Source organism: Lepidochelys kempii, chromosome 13 (genome assembly GCF_965140265.1).
Source record: "Lepidochelys kempii isolate rLepKem1 chromosome 13, rLepKem1.hap2, whole genome shotgun sequence".
Taxonomy (NCBI): domain Eukaryota; kingdom Metazoa; phylum Chordata; order Testudines; family Cheloniidae; genus Lepidochelys; species Lepidochelys kempii.
In genome coordinates, this window is record NC_133268.1 from 1,788,352 (window position 1) to 1,804,876 (window position 16,525).

Sequence of the window (16,525 nt, forward strand, 5' to 3'; positions counted from 1 at the left end):
CACTGTAACGTAAGGAGCATGATGAACACAAACAAGAGGAGTGTTTCTTTAGCAATAACTATTTAGAAATTCCTGTCCAATCATGTGAGTTTCTAATGCTTTAGAGAGCAGAAGGTTCACCAATTATAATTTATATATAGTTCTTTTTGTAACAGCCTTCTCTAGGGGCTTCGCTCTCTAAAAAACAGTTCAGAAAAACAGTTAAAACTTCTAATTAGTATCACGGGCTTTAAGAAAAATAAGGGAAAAGTCTTCAGTCAGGCCAGACCAAATTCTCTGGCAGAGAATTCACAGCCAGGAGCAAAGGCTTCTAGATGACCACAAACATCCCTATGAAGAGAAGTCAAGCTGTAACTGATAAAGTACTACTGGCTTCTTATCCACTTCAGAGTGAGGAACAATGTGGATATGATCACCTCAGCTAGGTGTTTAAGATGCTTGGTAGATAACCGTGTGGGTGTGGTAATAACGCTTCTACTCACATGACAAGAATACTAAGTGGACAGCTAACTAATTTTAAACACATTTCTTATCACCACCATTTCCCAGCACAGTACTGTTTTTTTTTTTACTTTCTCTTGTTTCTGTTAAAAAAAAATTGTCCAGTCGTATAGAAATACTGATTTTAATTAAACTGTGATAAATGTTAAGGTAAACTCAGGGCATTGATCTTTTTTCTTTTCCATAAGAAAAGCAGTAAACTGTTTAGACAAGGCAGAGTTTTGATTTTTCACACTTTGGTACTGGGCCCATTTTACAGAAAACATGAATTATTGCAACACAACAAAAATACAAGCTTGTCGTGATTTTAAAAGATCACCCACAAAAGTTTTGACATTAAAATCCTTAGTCTAAAAAAAATAGCACCAATGAGAGTAAAAGGCTTTTAAGAATCATTAAAATAGAATTCCTGAAATGCAGCTCTCTCCTTAAAACATTTGTATAAACACGTAATAAAAGGCAGATTTCACAGGGAAAAAATATTTTGCGGAAAATTACAATTTTTCATGTAAATTTAATGCCAAGACAACTCTTATTCCTCTTTTCCTTATCTTTGTTTGCTTTCCAAATCTTCTGCATTGTATTTATTAATTTTTCTTTTGATGAGGAAGGGAAGGATATAAAAACTGGGATAGAGAATTCAAAGATGAAGCTGAGTTGAGGTTGTGTGTGTTAATTCAGTCTGAAAAAAGGTCAAAGGCTAAAATAAATGGAGGACTCACATGAGGATTTTGTAATCTTCTTGTCTCATTTGAATTTAAAGTCTCAATTCTGCCATGAGCTCCATGTGGGCAGACTCCTGCAAACATGCAAAACTTTGTTCTTCTCTGTCGGGTTTTGCGGTCCACCCACTTGGAGCTCAGGGACTATAAAATGCTTTCACATTACAGTAAACTAGGGCTGGGATGAGGAATTAGTGTTCTAATCCAGATCCAGAATAGGTTTAGGGTTCAGAGTTTAGCTTTTGTTTCAAGAGTTTCAGACGAGGTAGGCATGCAAATGCATGTGGAGTTACTCCAACTTTGCACACAGAGGCACCCAATTAGCCAGCTGCATGTGCATTAATGCATGCAGACTTGTCAGTTGCATGCTCACTTGAGAAGAGCATTTTGAACACCTGCATCACTTGAAAATCTGGCCCCATGTGTCTCCTGAGTCACATCTATGTAGTTTATGGGCGTGCAATGAAGAAGGGAGATGATAGGCTGCTTCTTGTCCCTGAGTTGCTTAGAAAGAATGGAGGTAGCACATAGGAGAGCGCTGTTTTGGAATCAGTGCATTCTCAAGTGGATGTCACCTGGGAACAGCTAACTGACAGGGTTTCCAAGTGCAACTGGGGAGGAAGTGCCAAGCAGGACTGAGAGGAGAGCATTACTCAGTCTCTCCTCTGTGGGAAAACCCCTGTCTCCCATGGCTCTGACCTGCTTCCCCCTGCTGTCAGTTCCCAGCTGACTCTGGGCGTCAAGAGGAGGCAGGCTGCAGCTGCGGCTGGAGGTGGGAAACAATCTGCACGTAGATCAAAAACAGCTCAACACAGGGTAAGCGACACCATGAGAGGAGTAGGAAACATGAGAGTTTTCATCCACTGGAGATGATGCCCTCTTCTAGGACCTGGGAAGGAAATGCACAGGGGTCTCCTGGGGCAGAAGGAGCAGAGATAGGGATGCTCTCATTTCTCATGGATCCCTGTTAAAGTGGAGGCTGCCCTTTAGGAACACTGCTGAGCACAATGCAGAAAGACTTCTGTTTGCCCAGCTTTTCACACAGCCTGCAAGACTGTATGAGGGGGCAGGCAGATGTTTACTTGGCATAGGAGACAGAGGCTTCTCTTAATTTAGAAAAGCAAGAGATGCTTGAAGGCTGCGGAAAAAATGGAAGCCCTTCCAACTACTATCCAGAGTCCATTGGTCTGTCTAGTGCTCGATCCTTTTCTTAGATGCAATGGCATTTGCTTTCAGTCAAATCAGATATAGCAACACTTAATGCAATTCAGCAAAGCACTTCTATAAGCACATGCATACTATTAAGCATGGGCATAAAAAGTGCTTCACTTCACTGGGGCCACTGTTTTGAGTGAAGAACAGAGCTAGGAGAGGACAGAGGAGCTGAAGTCCTGGACTGTTTCAAAAGCATGGCAGTATGCACATGAGGGTGCCACTTTTAGGAGAAGCTCTGCGGGGAAAAAAGTCTGACTTCCCTATCAAAGGGTCCTGCGCCATTAGTAGATCTATCAGAGAGACTGTTCATCATGGTATATGTACAATATGCAAGCGAGCCCTACACACTGGCTTGCCCGGCCCATGATTAATGTATTTGATGGTGAAATCTTTGAGTCTAGGCTTTATCCAATTCAGGATCCAGCAAACGCCAGTCAGTCTTGGGAGTTTCTTTCAACGTTTCAAATGTTTGTTTTTTCCAGTAAAGGCAGGAAGTAAGGTGAGACCCTCAGCAAGGCGCTGGGGCAGCAGGTCTGCCATAGCCACCATCACGACGGCTGGACCTGATTGGGACGTTCCTTTCTCAGAGCATGGCAGTGGATTAGACAGGAAGGTTCCCGTGGCGCTAGATCCATATTTAATTGTTCAGCCTGAAGCCAGATTTTCAACCCTGGTCAAACCCAACTCAGCAAAGGGCATCATCCACTTCACAATGGGTAGCTGACTGCACCTGCCAAGGCCGGGGCCATGCACACAACTGGTGCTGGTGGAGGCCCACCTGTCCCACCTGTTTTGCACACCGTTTTGTGCCTGTGGGCGGGCAAAGATCAGAGTAAAAATGTGACCCTCTATGCTTCTTAACAGACATTAGCTACATGTGCAGGGATGGCAGATGAGATAAGAACAGTGAGACTCTGTCTGATAGACCGTATAATAAAAACTGACTCTCCCGGGGGAGGGCGAGGGGTGTTGAGCGTTTACTCCATGGCAGGAGGGTTTCCTATTCTGTTAACACGGGCCTGCTCCAGCCCCACTGTAGTCAGCAGGAAAAGCACCACTGACTAACCCGGGAGAAGAATCAGGCCAAAGCCCAGGGCAAAATTCCTAGGGTGAAATTTTGGCTGCACTGAAGTCAATGGAAGTCTTGCCATGGACTTCAAAGGGCCAGGATTTCACTCCTGGAGACTTAGTGGGATCAGGATTGAGCAGCACTGTGTTGGCAACACTGTCCAGGTTTATAAAACAGTTAATAAAAATAAAGTTTTGCGGTTTTTAAAAAAAACCAGCATTGAACAAGATCGCTGCCCCTTCCTGCCCATTTCAGCACATTCGTTTGCAAAACGTTAAGAGAACATTTTCCTTTTCGACTTGGAGCCCAAACCCTCCAGAAACTGATGAATGTTTTACCTTTCTAGCTGTTCAGCAGTTCTTAATGTAAAAATTAAAAGAATGTTTTAAAAAGGAAGGAGTGAATATTGGTAAAACTACAGCCAAACACAAACAACAACATTTCGTTAGCTCTAACTAGAACAGTCATTCTATCACCTCACAGTTCAGTTTCAGCTACATTCAGGTCTAGGAATTTCCACATTCTCATGTAATGCCTTAAAGCAGCAACAAAAGTTTAAACACAAAATTAAACTTTAACAAATAAAAAAAATGTAAAAAGCGATTTGGTTCTTGTATCCCGCTTGTTCGTTCAGTAACCTGACAGGGTTCTTTATACCTGTGGCTACCGTTCTGATTTCTTAGCAACTGTTTTGAGAGGCTGGTTTGTCTTCACAAAAGCTTTGTTTCTACCTATTTCAAGTTTGGTTGCAGCACGCCAGCCAGGGGCTTTCACCACCCAGCCTCTGAATTGCTACTTTTCAATTGTACAGTAAAATGGAATGATTAATGCTCTGTGTCTCATCCACCATACCTACGCTCTCCTGGCTGGGGTAAGCTAGCTTCTGTGTTTGGTATTTTCTAAAGAGCGTTGTCTTCTGTCCCTTTGAAAAAGTCACCCTAACAGGTTCTTTGGTTAAAGAAAGTTTCCTACACTCTCCCTACAGGGCCACACTTCCTTCCCAAAGCGTGTGGCTCGGGGGACCATTTCCTACCAAGTAATGGAGCTTGTGGGCCATTCTCTTCCTTCCCTCTCCCACACAGGCAGTTGAGCTAGTGCATCTTTACCAGAAGAGACAAAGGAATCCCTGCTATTCACAGGCAAAATAATCCTTGAGCGGGGCAAACAGGTGCCGAATGACCGGGACGCTCCACGATCTCCCGAGTAGCTTCTGACGTGCTCCACGCCCCATGTTGGACACATCCGTGTAGTGAAGGGGGAAGCCAAAAATCCTGCAGGGGGAAGGAAGAGAGGAGAAGCTTTTAGAACAGCCGTTACACTTTGATGATGTCTTGTCCTTGTAGTCACTGGGTTATTCCTGAGGGCCAGAACCCTGACCCTGTGCATCGCCCAAGGCACTGGGCTTTGTGCATGAGTTCTCTGGGTGTTCCAGCGGAGGGATTCCCTCACCCACAGACGGTGAGCAACTGTACAGCTCCTGGACTGGAGGAGTTTTGGCCTGTGGCTCTTTGCAGTAGCACACATGTAGTCCATGCTCTCACCTATGCCCACTTCTGTGTTGTCCTGGAGACAGCACCCCCCTACCCTGTATGACACACAGTTGGTGTGGAGTGCCCTTGCATAGCATCACGGCATTATTTCTACACAGATGTCTCATGTGCTGGTCACTATGTTGTCTCACTAAGGGGCACATTTCCACAGGGATGAGGCCCAGACCCCCACTCTGTGGGCACAGTCTCTGCCTACTGTCTCTGCACTGGAAGTATAGGTGAGAGTCCTCAAGCATCTCTCTGATTTGTGCCCACAGTTCCATTTTAGGTACATGTTACGCTCACATTAAAGAAGCCCCCTCCTCCGTTTTACAAATCTGGTCCCAAGACCCTGACCCTGCTCTCACTGACGCCAATGGGAGTATTAGGGTATTTACTTCACATTTAGGACAGTGTTCCATATATGCTACATATTTTTTCTTTCCTGTAGAGATCTGTATCCTGAAAAATCACTTCTGCCCCCATCTGTAAAAGCTTGTCTAGTCTCATGATTCTGGTATGGCTTTTATGTTTCCACATGGCTATCACACACTTCCATACTCATGGTTTTCACAAACCTAACTCAGGTTTATGGGTTTTTTCAGCTTCCATTCAGGTGCTGAAATCTAGTGACCCACGCTACTGTTGGAGTACTTTTCCTTCCATTCATCTATGATCTTGGTTCTCTTGTATTACTGAAAGGCAGAGATAATCTCTCTTCTCTGAAGCCCAGCAACAGGCTCTTGTCATACGGAAAAGCCGATGTGCCGACAGTCAGGTGAAATGCAGTGACCGTGCTGCACTTGACTGAAGTGCAGTAATGTATTTATCTGAATGGCGATCTCTAGTATTATTATTTATTATTACTGCTGTCCACTGAAACACGAGGCAAGTGAATGTGTCCAATCACTTGCCTGAAGAGCTCAGACAGATGTGTCGGGCACTGGAGAATCACTGCGCAACGTGGAAACCAGTTTCCACAAGAACTGAACTTTGGAATCCCCCTGAACTAAAGAACAAAGCGCGTTCCACCATCACATGCCTGGACTAATTCCGCTGAGAGAACCCCCACAGCAGAGCCCAGCTGTTCTGGCTGAAGAGACCCTGGATGCTCTGATTAACAAATTCCCCTTTCCTGGGGTGCCAGCTTTATTTAAAACATAACCAGGGAAGGGGAAATAAAAGAACCAGACGACACACCCAAGACCTCTCTGCCCAGGGATCAGGACTGGGGGCTCTTTCAGTCATTAAACTGCAGCAAGCAACAGCAAGAGGGAAGCCTACAGAGTCCACAAACCATTGAGAAGTCCCCCTTGTTGGCTCCCTGGGCCATCGCCCTTAGTGACAAGCCAGAAAGCCTGCAGTGTAAACTCCTAGGCCCCTTCCAAGGAGGGTCAACAGATTCTGCTTCTTGCTAAGGAACTGCCAGGTTAGAAAAGGCCACCTCCTATGCCTACTGCACACATTTCTCCAGTGTATGCTGTAGAAGTATTTCCTTTCCAGGAACCAGTTTAAGGCAGGGGGCTTCTAGAGTACAGCCTCACCCTCTTGGAGTCTCACCCTGAAGAGCCAGTGAACTCCATCACAGACTCCCATGGAAAGAGCTGGCAGATGCATGCAGCGCCTCCTACAGATCTTTAAGGGCTTGGCCAGACGGACCCTGCTACTGTGCACTAAAAGTTCCATAGACCCTTTGATCTGAATAGCAGTAGGTCAGTGCGCTCCACGGTACTTTTTGTTCACACTAAAAAGACCCACATGGCCAGTCAGTGCACGGCAGGCTGAAGCGCTGTGGATTTACACCCCAGCCTGCCGTGCACTGACTCTCCCTATAGACATGCCCTAGGCGTGTGGTTCTACCTAATCCCCACCTTTTTTTTCCTCTCCCATCCCTCCACCTCTCTCTGAGTCACCCCTTGGTAGTGACGCTCACCTTTCTAACTCAGTGCACCACAAATTGTCTTCTTTCCCATTCATGAGCACTGGGAGCTGCATGCTTCTCCCCTGCCTGAGGGAGTTGGATTTAGTCGTTATGGTTTGCACTTTCCTCAGCTGAAGAACAAAACAACAAGAGTTGACGTGAACTTCTGGGCTTAGTCTTAGGGATCAGATGAATGTTCTGTGGGCTATCCTGCAAAGATCTCGTCCTGAGACCAGGGCTGATCTACGCAGGGAATGATAAAAGGAGGGAGCAGGGATTTTGCATGCCAGCATTTTTAGTATTTGCACCAATATGCATCAGATGCCAGCAACGGATTCTGCAACCACCGGTAAGTCACCTCTGAAGAGAAGTGGTTGCACTCGCAGAAGAGGGTATTTGTAAAAAAAAGTATATGGAAATAGATGGAGCTACTTTTACCTGAGCAGTGAAATCCATAGCTCTCAAGAATTAAAAATATCTATAGAGAGATCCAGAGGGAGAGCAGCAATTTGTGGCTCCTGTAGGAATAGCGTTGGCATGTTGGGAACAAGGAAAAGTAGCAGGCCAGGGTTTGTGCCCATTAATCAGGACTGTGCCATATGGCATTAAGTCCCCACAGTTACAGCCAAACACTCAGCTTTGGGCCTCATTTGTACATTCTCATTTTTGTGTGGACAATACCTCAACAGAAAGCCCCTATGAACAAGACAGAAGCCCAGCATCATCTGTCTCACCAGATCCACAGAGCAGAACAGAGGGGAAGGTAAGGGAGGTGTGGGGGAGGGAGGGAGAGAGAGGTTGGAACCACAGAGAAATCCCTCATTAGGGTTGAAATGAGAGAGAATATCCACAAGTCCAGGAGAAAGCAGAGAATCCTTGAGAGTAAATCAACTAGAGCGTCCACCAGAAAGGACATCCCTTATTATAGCATGCAGTATTATGCGACGGAGCCCCAGGAGGTGCCTGCGTCCCGAGTAAGTGCTATTCGTGGCAAGCTGAGAAATACCAGACTGCCCCAAGGAAGAAAAGGGAAAGGGTTGAACAGCAAGTCTTACCTTTGCTATCCTACTGTACTCCAGGCAGTCCTGAAGCTCAACTCTATCAGTCCTGGAAGCTACCAGAGGCCTGAGAACAGGCAAAGCTCATTACACTCTACAATTAACTCTGTTCTCTAGTCCTTCATCAAGCTTTTCTTTTGTGCAAAATTCATTGCGTCCTCTGCTGTAGCAGGGAATGCGGCATCATTTAAAGAAAAGGTGAAAATCAAATGTAATCCCAGACTGCAAGTCAAGTGGGTGAAAATAAAGCCTCACCATTATCATTTCATACACATGAACACCCTTTGTGAAAGCCCCACACAGCCCTGCTCAGCATAAGCAAGCTTTACGCAAAAGAGGCAACAGACTCCAGAAACCTCCCAAAAGAGAGAAGAACCAAGCAAGGTCATGGGGGAAGCATGACATTAATGGCTGGCCGGGGCTTCTGGTTTTGTTCTTTAATTATAGTTGTAAGAAGTGGGAAATATTTATGACGTTACAAAAAAAAAAACAACACACCAAGAGATCAGTGGAGTTTTTCTTGGATTCTTTCAAAGACAGTGTGACCGTTAGAGATCTACTTGTGAAGGGGAATAACCTGCACAACAAGTCTGGCAACCGATTACTAGGATTTGTGCACATTCTTTTTGTGCCATACCTAGCAACTGTATCCCTGGCTTGTTGTATCATTTCATTTCCCACCTTAAAATGGCAGGCACAGGTGAGGAGAGAGGTCGTGAGACTCCTTTTTCCTACAATGTCAATGAGGGATGGAAACCAAACCTCCACCAGCTTGAGAAATATAAACAGAAAAATGAGTGTTCCAGTGGTAAAGCCCACTGATGCTCAAACGCTGATTCACATTTCTTGACTACTTAAGAGGCTTTAATGAACATGCCTATTTATTAGATGGTGCAAGAGCATATAATCTATTTACAAATATCTCCTAATCACATCCCCAAAGTACGGAGCTCTGGGCTCAGATATCAATTCACTTTGAACCGCAGCGTTCTTTAAAGGAGGGTAACAACTGAGTGCTTCTTCCAAGAGAACAAATAAGCTGTTTCCTTCAAATATAGGACCACGCAGGAACCCAGCCGAAAGGCTGCTTTCACTGCTCCTGTCCTTTGGGACTTTAGAATCTTCCACTACACACAGCGAATCCTTGGGATGTACCAGACACAGATGTCACTTGTGTTGCCCACTCCCCCACTCTATCCCTTTCCGAAGTGCTGTGGCTTCCTTACCTGTAAAGCAGAATGGAGCTACAGCTTACAGAATTGAGCTGTTATCCCTTCCCTTCCTGCAATGTGCTGCCAGCTGTCTGAATACACAGATCCTAGGTCGTCTGTGAATCTCTCTCATACTAAGCTTTCCAGAGAGGAACAGTGCCTCTCTCCCTCTCCAGACCATACCTGCCTCTTCAACCACATTATAACGACATTGTACATGCCCTTGTTCAACTTCATTGGCTGGGGTCAGCCATATTACAAAACCAACCACACCCCTTTACAGGCTGCTAGTGCTGTCTCCCTGCAGAGTTCACTTGTTTCAGGTAATGTACAATAGTTATGCAATTTACAGTGGCTGCCCCTATCCATCAGACACATCATGATGTGATCAGAAATGATTAAAGGGTCAGGGAATGATCCATAATAATACAATTATGGTGAGTCATTGACAGTCTCTCTCTCTCTCTCTCAACAGTCTGAAGGAAACATTTTTTAAAAATTATAGCAGAAGTGATGAGAGAGACACGGTGAGGCAGGTAATATCTTTATCTTTTATTGAACCAACGTCTGTTGAGGAGAGAGACAAGCTCGTCCAATGAAAGGTATTACATCACCCACCTTGTTTTTCTAGTACCCTGCGACCAACATGGCTACAACTACACTGCGACAATTGTAGGGTTTTATCCTGTTACAACTGTTGTGGATACCTGACCATTTTAAATTAATAGAAGCAGGTCAAGTAGCAACAACAGCTAGTACAGTCAGCCTCATTTAATCAGCTGTTGTTCAGAGGCACAGGTTCTAAATTGGGACATGTGGCTGGTAACTCATTTTCTGCAATGCTCTCAATAGGTTTTCATGGGTAACATTTTCAAGAGTGCCTAAGTCCCATTTTCAAAAGCCCCTTAGGATCCCACGTCTCATTAAAAGTCAATGGGACTTGACTCCTAAGTGCCCATCAATTTGGAAAATGGGATTCAGTCACTTGAAAATTTGACCCCAAACCCACCTCCGTGGGACACCACTAAGACCTCATGCTTTAATTTCTATGCTCAGTTACAAACACGTTAAAGTGCAACTACAGTTTTCAAAATGCAGATGTAACAGAAGCCAAGCAACTGCCCTTTCACTTTCCAAATGCCTATTTCCATCAGGTGCAGCTTTAACTATTTATAACTCCTAAAAGTATTGGCAATTAAAGTGCAATCAAGCATATAAAGTTCAGAAATCCATGAGGGATTCCATTGGTTTATTTTCGTCGGTATTTTCTTACTGAGTATTTTGATGTGTGAAAATTCCACCTGCCGTTGCTAGGAATCTCTGGTTAACAAGGTCACGATTAGCATCATTTTATTTAATTGCAATGTAATTGTATTATAACTTTTTCCTGTGAATTTGGTGATGGTGAAAGGGGCTGGACAGAAGGCTCAGGGAGGGTGGAGCCTCTGTCCTGTAGCTTTCTGAGGATGAACAGACTGCAACAATGCCAGCTTTCCCCATGTTGCCCTGCAAATGGGCCTTACTACGGCCCTGGATGGACCATCTCTGGGACGGAGAGTTTAGTTTGAGCTCTACGGTCCTTCCAAACCCTTGTTCCCTTATGCTGAGGCTGTCAGCAGGGGGAAGGCCAGTCAGTGCCACTCACAGTGGTGGGTTTTGGTCCATAGGGAACTGGAGTGTCAGTGTCCTTCTAAAAAGGCAATTGTGCATGTGGGTTTACAAACACTGAACTGGTATCTGTAGAAGCAAGGTCTCCACCTGGTGGAAACAGGGTAGTGTTTTGCTTAAGAGAACTGGGTACATTTATCACAATGTCTGTTAAACGTATCAAACCCAGAGTGCTGACCGTATCCCAATCTCACAGCACTAAGCAAGGGAAACCAAGTGCCCTGTGTGGCGGCAGAGGGGAATTCAGATTACCCACTGTCCTGTCAGCTGTACTAGAGTTTGCTGGAGCAACCCATTAGGATGGAGGATAACGAGTTTGAAATTCCTAGTACAGCTCCAGCAAACTGCACGAAGGGCCTGAGCCGGTGCGCCCTGCTATCCAGGGAAGGGTCCCATTGACTTCAATAGGCTTTGGATCAGGCCCAAACTCTACAATTTTTCCAGATTCACATAATTGCTAACGGTAAGTGCAATGCAGAAACAGAACCATTGTTACGACGAAGATAACAGAGCTCTGCAAAGGGCTGTGGGGTGGCAGGATAGTGAGTCTCTTTGGCTCCCAGGAGCTGCACGTGGTGCCGAGGAGAAAAGAACCGGGAGAGCTTCACAAACAGAAGAGTTACCTGTTCATCCCAGGCAGATTGCCCCAGAAATAGCGCGCTCTGTGTGCAGCTGATACCTTGATGGCATCGATCATAACAGGGTTGCACTGCATTCCAAGAGAGAAAAAGGGAAAAGATTAAAGAGAAGCAGCTGTGACCAGCATAAACCGCACCACCCAGCACTAACTGCAGCCACCTCCAGCAGCGTTCCAAATCAACTCACTGCACAGAGATGGCTGGCGAACTGCCCTGCTCCTCAGGTAACCAGTGAACAAGGGCTTAAAAGGCCGTCTGTCTAGGACCTTAAATTTCCAAGCGCTGCCGCGGCATCCTCCAGCTCCCTGAAGTCCTGTGTGCCAGTGGCCAGGGCTGGAGCAGCATCCTCCAGCTCCCTGAAGCCAATGCCCAGCATGGGAAGTGCATTCTCTGCTACATACAATTTTAAAAACTCAGTAGATCCTCTCAGAGGGAGCCAGCATAAATGTCTGTCTGTTCTGCGTGCGTACAGGGCCCAGCGCATTGGGGTCCTGATCCAGAATCAGGAATCCTAGGCGCCAATGCAATACAAATGAATAACAATGACACATGTTGATCAAATTCCAGTGTCTCACTGTTCATTACTTTGGGTCAGGGACAGAATTATCCTCCTAGGCAGAGACTCTTACAAGACGCAATAGACGGGCTGCAAATGATGCCACAGAAGTTGCAGCCTTCTCTGTAGCACCGTCTTTGTTGTTGTGAGAGTTAATGCTTTGCACTTCCCTAAAACCTTCCAACTGGAAATATCAAAGCACTTTACACTAATCAACGGCAGCTCACAATCCTCCTGCCAGGCTGCTAAGAACTATTAATCCCATTTTACAGATGAGAAAACTGAGGTACAGAGAGGGGAAGCCATTTGCCCAAGGTCAGAGAGGAAATCTGAAGCAGAGCCAGAAATAAAACCTATATCCTCCAATTTCCAGCTCTGTTCATCATCCTCTAGAACATCCTTCCTCCCCAATTGTTTTGTTTGAGCTTTTTAACCTCAGGTCCCTATACAACCACCGCCCATACATATTCTTACAACCCAGCTTCATCCCAGGATGCAAGAGCCTGCCCGTTCTAGGCCCTTGTCTGCAGAGCAGGAACGCAGGGAATGGTCTGCAGTGACTCCTACCTCCAAAAATCGAGAAATGTCCCTTTTATCATTGACTCTCATGGCCACGACATTCTCAAACATCCAGAAGAAGGGTCGCTCTTCCCCTGCCTTGGGACGTGCGTAATTGAGGAGATGATAGAACTCGAAGAACAGCCTCCCAGTTCCCTCTGTAATAGGGAACGTATAAGATTGTGAGGGCTTACCCCAGCCCAGAAAGAAGAGAGAGACTCCCGTCTCCCGGAAGAGCGATGGCACAGGCAGGAACAACAAGAGCTTCCCTCACACAGCGCTGCAAATGCGTCTCCACCCTGATCTAGTAGTGGGACCCCTTCCAGAGGTAAGACAAGCTCAGTCTCCAGGGTCCATTCAGTCCTGGACCTCCCTGCAGCAGGTGCCAACTGGGAAACATATTAACACCATTTATGGTGGCAGTTTTGGACTCCTGTCCACCAGGAACTGGAATGAGACACCAAGTCATTTCCCAGAAACCACCAAACAGTCACCAGAGCAGATGGTAGAATCTTGGAGCCAGCACCAACCCCGGCTGGATATGAACCAGTGGGCTAGAGGTGAAATGTTCCATTCCCCATTACCCACCACCTCCCTCCAGAAACAAACAGTCTTACCATACAGACCCTTTCTGGCAGGATTCACAATAGAGAGATCGTTACAGGGACTTCCACCAATCACCAAGTCAAAAGGACCCCATTCCTCAATCTAGGAGAGACAATCAGATTCAGTGTCAGTGAACACCAGGTAACAGCCCTTTCCCATTAAAGTATGTGCCACTGGGGGCACGACAACAATTGTATCACAGGTCTGCACACTCAGCTCACACTTCTCCTTTTCAGTAGTAAATAAAACAAAGTAAATCCCCCTGGGCGTGGCAAGTGTGTTTGCCAGCCCCTCCGTAGAACACATTTCTCTTGGTTATGCTCACGTTTCTCTTGGTTATGTTCCTGACATCATGCACATATGTGATGTTCCCTTCATGCCGGACAGTTCCCACAGCAATGGAATCTTCACAAATCTCAGAGGCAATGTATTTCTCCACTTTAATGCCTAGGTCCTTCAGAACCAGGTAACCTGTTGGGGAAAAGACACCCAGCTTGAGTTCTGGTCAGGTGGTTCTCATCAGTCCCCCATCCTCCTCCATCGGCCCATAACACACACTCTGTGCCACCCTGGTGCTTCATGAGCAAGTGCAAACGAAGGATCTTCTCTATGTCAGTACGGGTGGCAGAATCTGGTCCTCTGAGCTCCCCCGGCAACCTTGAAGATCAGCTCCATAGAGAGATACCTTCAACGAACACATTGGACTTCTCCCAGGAGCACCCATTCATTCTCTCCAGGGTGAGGGAGGTGTGTGCAGAACTGGATCTTCAGTAGTCAAGCCACCTGCCCTGAGACATTTCCCCACTGGGGGCTCCATCTTACAGGGAAGCCCTCAGAGCTCCCTCGCCTCTCCCTGAACAGAGTGGGCAAGGAGGCTGCTCAGCACCTCAGCGAATCAGGCCCTTGCTTTATAAAGCCCAACTGTTCCAGCTTTCAACATTTATGTCTTGTCAAGCTCACTATATAGAATCCATTCCCCACCCACATCCAGTCCAGGACTTCGGTAGAACTTATATAGCGTGTAACTGCCGAATTCATCCTAGGTTTGGCAGAGGACACAATGTGTGCGAGGACACACTGCCCTGGGTGCACTTAGTGAGCAGGACATGGTCTTATGGCCAAATTGGGTGCATTTCAACAAGCTGATGGTTCTTCACCTTGAAGCTCAATTATAGGGTCAAATCCTGCCCTAGTGTAAAAACAAATACAACTCGACTGACGTCAGTGGAATTGCGTCTTACATACAGCAGAACGCAATTTGCCCCAGATGTGTTGAAAGAAAGACGGACAACCTCCCCCACCCAAACAGTCCAGTGATTAGGGACTCAGCTGGGATGCAGGAAACCAAAGTTCAAGTCCCTGCTCGGTCTGATTCAGAGAAGGGATTTGCACCTCATCTCCCTGGCCCAAGGCGGGTTCTTTACCTGCCAGGCTCTTGGCTGTTCGGGGGTGGGTCAGTCTCTCTCACTCCAAGGCAAAATTAAGACGACATTTCAAAACCTCTGATTTTTTTTTGCAAACTGGAATTCTCGTTTCCCAGCCAGCTCTACCTGGGACACGATGTTGGCATCAACCTCTGGCTTGATTTGCTCTCACATTCTCCATATCAGTTAAAAAGCAAGCTGGGTCTGTGCTCAGGCTCCGCTGGTGAATGGAAGGGACAACAGCAATTGTGTCTCACGTGCCTGCCCTCTCCCACCACAACTTCCCTCTGTCGAGCAGAAAGAGCAGCTACTCAGATTCTGGACTCTTCATCCTCCGCATTTAGTTTTAAGGGGTGGTTTTGTGGGTAAAGCACTAGACTCAGAATCCTGGCTCTGCCTCAGGCTCATTCTGTGTGAACTTGGCCAAGTCACTTCTTCACTCTGTGCCTCAGTTTGCCTATCTGCTTAATGGGCATGATGACAATGACCTAGCACCCTGGGGTGCCATGAGGCTGAGTTCATTCACGTTTGTGAGGGGCTTGGAGCTCCCCGGATGGCAGGCGCGAGAGCAGTGTGAATCAGCAAGATTTAATACTGTTAGTCATTCATAAATAATCAGCAAAATTTAATACTGTTAGTCATTCATAAATAAGCTCTCTTGGCTCCTCACCCGTTGCTATGCCATCAAATAGGGACAGCACTCTAATTGGCCTCCTCTCTGTTGCAGGGACTGCCGGGTAGATTTTAGGCGCATCCTGCAATTAAACAGAGAGAGAAATGAAGTAGGCAGCACCTTCAGCCCGGCTCATGCTCCTATTGCAGCAGGACTCCCCTGCTCTGGGTAACATCTCAGTGCCTCACGAGGCAGGCCCAAGCCCTGTCATTACGTGGCTCTCAGCTGGCATCTCTTCAGGAGAGCTTCTGCTGGGGGTGAAAGGATCTGTAAGCCCAGAACCCTTGGGAGACGTGTGAGCAGAAAAACACAAGTCAGGAACACAAAGGGCACCACGACTGGGTCAAATGCTAACAGAAAAGTGAGGATTTTGAGGAGTGGTTTTAAGAATCCAGCAGATTCCCATAATCCCAGATAAGAGTCAGCAGGACCCCTCAGGAAGATGCTAACCTCCCTTTTATAGGCAGCACAAAGGATTCAAGCACTCAGAGACCACAGTGACGCATGCCATACAAGAACCAGAGAGATCAAACATTCCCTGTTGCCTCAATTCCTCCTCCCTCTTCAGCTGTCCTTCGGCCATTCTGCTGCTCTCCCCGCGGCACATCCTCAGCTCAGGAAAGCTGTGATGGCGCCACTGAAGTGCACTGGCTAACTAAAAGCAGCTGAGGATTTGCCCCTCCACCTTCACGTCCATATGTGTAGCTAACATTTCCTCTCTGCTGCTTGCCCTCCTGCTGTATGGCCTGAGGCTGCCCCAGTCCAGACGACTCTGGGTTCTGTGCAAATCCCCACTCCCATGTCCTACACAGCATCATGTCCTTTCCCATCGCTAGTGTCCTTCAGTATCTCTTGCCCATCCCCACATGAGATCTGTTGCACTCCTGCCCCAGGTCGATTTCCTTACATATTCCTGTCCTTTGTCGCTGGTGAAGAAGTCTTGCAGCCGTACGTTCCAGTCCGGCCGGCGCTGTAACACCCCATAGCACTTCTGTGGTTGACACATGTAACAGCTCCAGGGCTCTTGCTCTTTTGCCTTTGCTGAGGTACCTTGCCCTACCAGGACCTCCAAGCATTCGACACAAAAGCACCTGCGCAAACCAGGAGAACACGGTAACTCCGAGTTCCAAAGGCTCCTCCACTGAGCCACCTTCCACCTCCAAGATTATGCTTGTA

At 46.6% G+C, this 16,525-nt stretch overlaps 1 protein-coding gene across 2 annotated transcripts in view; it reads right to left on the bottom strand.

Annotated features, from left to right (window-relative positions):
- Positions 1-653: 653 nt before the first annotated feature.
- The window catches only part of DNMT3B (DNA methyltransferase 3 beta), a 47,354-nt gene continuing 31,482 nt past the window's right edge, over positions 654-16,525 (bottom strand). For both annotated transcript variants that reach the window (XM_073308759.1, XM_073308758.1), the window contains 9 exons: positions 16,257-16,440; positions 15,347-15,431; positions 13,578-13,723; positions 13,264-13,354; positions 12,656-12,804; positions 11,518-11,603; positions 8,013-8,082; positions 6,970-7,088; positions 654-4,778 (listed from right to left, as the gene is read on the bottom strand). In XM_073308759.1, coding sequence (XP_073164860.1) covers positions 4,637-4,778; positions 6,970-7,088; positions 8,013-8,082; positions 11,518-11,603; positions 12,656-12,804; positions 13,264-13,354; positions 13,578-13,723; positions 15,347-15,431; positions 16,257-16,440 — 1,072 coding nt within the window. In that variant the 3' untranslated portion in view covers positions 654-4,636. The remainder of the gene's footprint in view (positions 4,779-6,969; positions 7,089-8,012; positions 8,083-11,517; positions 11,604-12,655; positions 12,805-13,263; positions 13,355-13,577; positions 13,724-15,346; positions 15,432-16,256; positions 16,441-16,525) is intronic.